This window comes from Phalaenopsis equestris, unplaced genomic scaffold (assembly GCF_001263595.1).
Source record: "Phalaenopsis equestris unplaced genomic scaffold, ASM126359v1 Scaffold000009, whole genome shotgun sequence".
Lineage (NCBI taxonomy): Eukaryota > Viridiplantae > Streptophyta > Magnoliopsida > Asparagales > Orchidaceae > Phalaenopsis > Phalaenopsis equestris.
The window spans coordinates 100,103-104,976 of record NW_018164451.1 but is presented as its reverse complement, the minus strand read 5'-3'; the positions used below and the strand labels follow the sequence as shown (position 1 = coordinate 104,976).

The window sequence follows — 4,874 nt, the reverse complement described above, 5'->3', positions numbered from 1 at the left end:
TCCTTATGTGTTTACATATCTAACACGTAAACTTCTATTTGTACATATATGCCACCTTAGCTATGCATGAAAAGGTGTATGTCACTTTTTAAAAGTTAACATAGTGGCAGTTTTAATGTGATATGAAAGATGTGTGATAGTTATGTAAAAAGTGATGTTTAGGTGTCAGATATGTAAATACAAAATAATTGAGTGGTAGTAATAAGCGAAGTTTAGGTGTAAGATATGTAAATACATAAAGATTAAGTGTTATGTATGTAAATTCTCCTTTTTAGTTCGGAACATGCATGTTATTTTAACTCTTTTACTTAATTAACACCATGCTATGATTGCCATACTTAAACACATTTGACTGCTGAACGGAAGTCCTTTAAAATTTTTAATTATAATGCATTGGCTGGCTAAAATCTTCTCTTCATGTATAGTGATAAAATTTTTATTTACTGCAAAACAAAGTTATTTGGGTCAGCATTATTCTCTTCTTTGGCTTTTCACTTAATGTATATGCTTAGGAATCCATTTTCTCTTGCAGTTTTTATTTTTAATGTTTATTTGAAACATTGATCTATTAAACTTGGAATTCAAAGAATGTCTAATAACTCGTTCATAAATCATATCTAGTTAGTGCAATAAAACTGATTTTTCAAGTAGATGTTAGTATACAAAAGGCTCGTCTCCTGTAATGATCTTATACATAAATACACCGTTGATGGCCTATAGGCTTTTCTTCGTAGGTTTCTTGAAGGTTATGCATTTCTTGATGGTATTATTAGTTTCATGTTTAACAGGGTATTATGCTGAAATCAAAATGATTGGAGTTATTTACATTTTCTTAGTGCTGTATGTTAATCAATTTTTTTTGAGCCAGGTATTTCGCAAAGCAATTTGAATTAGCAGAAACTTTGAAATTGCCAATGTTTTTGCACATGCGTGCTGCACCTGATGATTTTTGCAACATCTTGGCGCAAAATATCGACAGGTGAATTTCCCGAATCAATTTTTCTTAATGTTCTGAGTATTTCTGCCATGCCACTCTGCATATAATAAGTGTTATTGGAAAATATGCAGATAGTAAAGTTTTAATGGTTCATCTTGGACATGCGATTAGTAAATATAACTTTGAAATTCTTTGTCCAACTGTTTGAAGAAATATGAAGAACAAGAAACTTCAATTTATGGACTACTACACAAAGCATATTCATCATCATTAATTATCTTATTCTACTTGTTTGATGCCAAATTTTTGAATCTTCCTTTTCCATTACTTTTGAATGGTGCACCAAGTGATCAACCTATCAAAAGACTTTTCGTTTAGTTTCTCCTCTACGAAACAAGTGATTTTACCTCATTTCCTCTTTTTTTAATTACCTCAATCCAAACAGAGCCTTAATGATCCCATTTGTCATTACAGGTTGATACAGTTGTGGTATGTTTGTAATTAGTAATTTATCAAAAGTGATAACCCTGGTTCTTTTATTTTTGTTTTCTAGATTCACTGGTGGAGTTGTTCATTCTTTTACTGGTAGTGCAGAAGATCTTGGCAGACTTCTATCATTTGACAACATTTTTATAGGTTTGATTAATTCAATTTTACCTAACACTTGACATATTTTAGCTATTATGCGCTGACACTCTGTCGTAATGGAGTATGCGTTATCTATACATGTTGAGACACATTGAACATGTTAGTCAATTGTCCAGTTTAATAAAATTTGGACACACTTGTCTTGAATAACTAAATATAAATTTTGCAAATCTCAACCAAATGTATAAATTATTAAATAAGTTATGCTAAAAGAGTAAATTTTTGTAGTCCTTGATATTTTTATTAATTTCATACTCTTTCTTTGCTCATTATTATGATGATAGACTGGAGAATTTTTTATTCTTTCTTTTGCATCTGTAATGTCATTATTTTTTTTTTCAATCTTACATTTACATAAACACACACACACACACACATATATATAAGTGAATACATAACAACAATGGCTTCGTCGATCTCTCTCTCTCGCTCTGCTTGGGTTTCGCCTTTATGGCGAACCCTGATTTTTTGCTCCATTGTATCTTTTCGTCGATCAAGCACTACTCGTCGTTCGTCTTTTTCGTCACCTGTTTCGCTGTCATTTCCTTGCGTCACAGCGGCTCGTATTTCGTCGTTCCGAGAAGGCTTGAGTTTGTCTTCAGCGGCTCGTACTTCGTCGTCCCAAGAAGGCTCGCGTTCGTCGAGCTCTGGGGTGTTGTGTGTCAAGCTTCTCAGCTGCCTCTCGCAATCCTTCGTCTTTCGAAGGACGTCTGGGTGCAGGCTCTTCCTTTCCTCAAGCTCGAAGCAGAGATTTCGCATTTTACATTTCCGCCCTCTGCTCGACTTGGACGAGGTTACCGGTGATCTCCCTTACGACATTTGCTCTTCCGTCCACTGTAACTTTGTTGTCCTATCATCGCGCCTTTCTCTTTTGGTGATGGCTTTGGACAGATCGTATGCTACTGCCTTTGCTGGTGTCCACGCCTCAGGTACTTTTAAATCTTATTCTTTCCCTCCGTGTAAGTTAGCGGTGGACATCAAGATACCTGGTAGGAAGAATGAGAAGTCAGCCATTTTTTTACGGAAGTTGAATGTAATCAATTTGCTTGCTCTTGTCGTCTGAATTTGGTCAGAAAATTTCTTTATGACCATCTCAAAATGAAGCTTATTCGGAAGGAATTTGAGGTTATGCACATTGTTGGGGAGTGGACAATTGGACTTTTAGATAGAAGGTACATCCTTATTTAACTTAATAATGAAGAGGATCACACACGCTTATTTGCTAGAAGAGTAATCTGAATTAATAACAGAGCTATAAAGATTTTGACCTATAGTCAGAACCACTAATAATTTCGGTCTGGATTCGCCTCCATGGGCTGAAATCTCATTATTTTACTCAAAAGGTGTTGTACTTTATTTTCTTAGTCTATGGTAAGCCACTCAAAACGGACATTCATACTTTTAATCTTTCCCGATCCTCTGAAGCCAGGGTACTTGTTGAAAGAGACATCACTTCAATCACTTTTGAGGAAATTTGGTTAGACACATAACACAATGGATATTGACAAATGGTTGTGATTGAGTCTTTCCCTTTGTATTGCTCGAATTGTCGTATGTTCGGCCATTCCAGTTCTCAATGTCACTATCTACACCCCCATCTCAGATTAAAGAAGCTAAGTGCTCAGCTAGAGGTAGTGATTCCCACTTCCTCCTCCGGTGCAATGCGCAACCTAGTGTTTTGTCGACTGGAAAATGTTGCCGAATGACTCACCTTCCTTTGAGTTGTGTGGAATGCATAACAAAAACATAGGGTTTTGCCGAGGAGGAAGGAATCGTACGAAGAACTTGAAACCGTACGAATAGTGTCAAGAAAATGTCACAAAATGCCTTTTGAATGAAGCGTTGCAAGTTTAGTGTTGGATTCTGGTCGGCCACATGATTATAAGTTAATTTTTGAATTTTAAAAACATTGGTTCTGGGTTTTGGGCCAGGACGCACGGTATAAATCTTTTATTTTTCTGTTTTGTAGGTGGGTCCCTGTATTACATGTGGCGAAACTGGATTGGACTCCGGACGCAGCTCTGCATCCGTAGTGCAAACGTAATATTTTTTCTCGGTTACAGGAGCTAATATAGCACTCGGTTCGAGCGCTTCGAACCTCAGGGCCCCTGCTTAGCATCACACAAAGTGAGAGCGGGAAGGATCACGAGCGCATGATCTGTAGATTGCAAATTCTCGCGATGGGTCGCGATAGCAGGAGATCCCACACGAAAGCTAGTGGGATTGTGAACCTGTGCGATCCTAGATGGCGGCTTTGGATTTTCTGGATTCTTTTGGTCTCCCCATTCTATTCTTTTGTGTAGAAGTTTTTGTCCAGTGAGGAGCCTATAAATTACTTTCCTAGGTATGTAGCTAGTAAGTTCTTGGTGTGTTTCATTTCAGATCTCCTGTGTGGAGTCTCTTTCCCCTTAGTGGGCTATATCCGAGGAGGTGGTGGTAATTTTGTTGTATTCTCTTAAGGTTGGTGATTATATATTCCTCGAGGAGGTGGTGTTGTATTCTCTTAAGGTTGGTGATTATATATTCCCTTTTACCTTCCCCAAACCTTTTCCTCCCCACTCTTCAGTCACTAAATTTTCCCTCTGTCACTCCAACACCCAGCCATTTCCGCATACCATAGGTTATTATTGCCGATCCATCTTCCTAACTCCTTTCAAGCTCCTCCCAACGCCCCACTACCGTTGTCGACCTTCTGCAAACCTTTCTCACCTGCTGTCTCTATAATTTCGCACCATCCTTTTGCTGCCACCCGCTTCCCGTGATTGCCGTCATTCCTGACAATCATCTCTATCCCTCTAGCCAACCTCCACCACCCATTGGAATACATTTAGGAGTGTTTGTATGTGTCGTTTTATATTTTATATTGTTATTTCCGCTCGAGTCATGTTGTAATCCTATTTTAATGTTAATAAAAGATTTTTTTTTTTTTTGTGTTTTCACTGTTTTTCCTACTAGTTCCTGTATCATTTGGTATCAGAGCTTGTCCTACCCTCGTCTCATCTTAGGGTTTCAGAGCATCCCTCATAAACCGAAACACTCTTTTCTACCACCAAATATACCTTCTACAAACCAAACCCTAACCCCACTAAACTCTTCTTTCCTATTACTTAATCCCTAGCCATGCCACGTTGAAGATGCATGCTTAAGCCTACTTGGTAAGAGTTAAGGAAAGAGCTCCGTCGTCTGCAACTGAGACTGTGGAGATTGGAGAGTTATCACAGGAGGAGGATACATTCGACCCGAATCTGGAGAGTCCAAGGGGAGAAAGAAATGACAATTTGAATCCTTT

The 4,874-nt window shown here is 37.9% G+C and overlaps 1 protein-coding gene across 1 annotated transcript in view; it reads left to right on the top strand.

Moving 5' to 3' along the window:
* The window catches only part of LOC110018322 (putative deoxyribonuclease TATDN1), a 73,980-nt gene that overhangs the window by 20,120 nt on the left and 48,986 nt on the right, over positions 1-4,874 (top strand). Inside the window, exons 8-9 of the mRNA XM_020715600.1 lie at positions 869-979; positions 1,491-1,573. Coding sequence (XP_020571259.1) covers positions 869-979; positions 1,491-1,573 — 194 coding nt within the window. The remainder of the gene's footprint in view (positions 1-868; positions 980-1,490; positions 1,574-4,874) is intronic.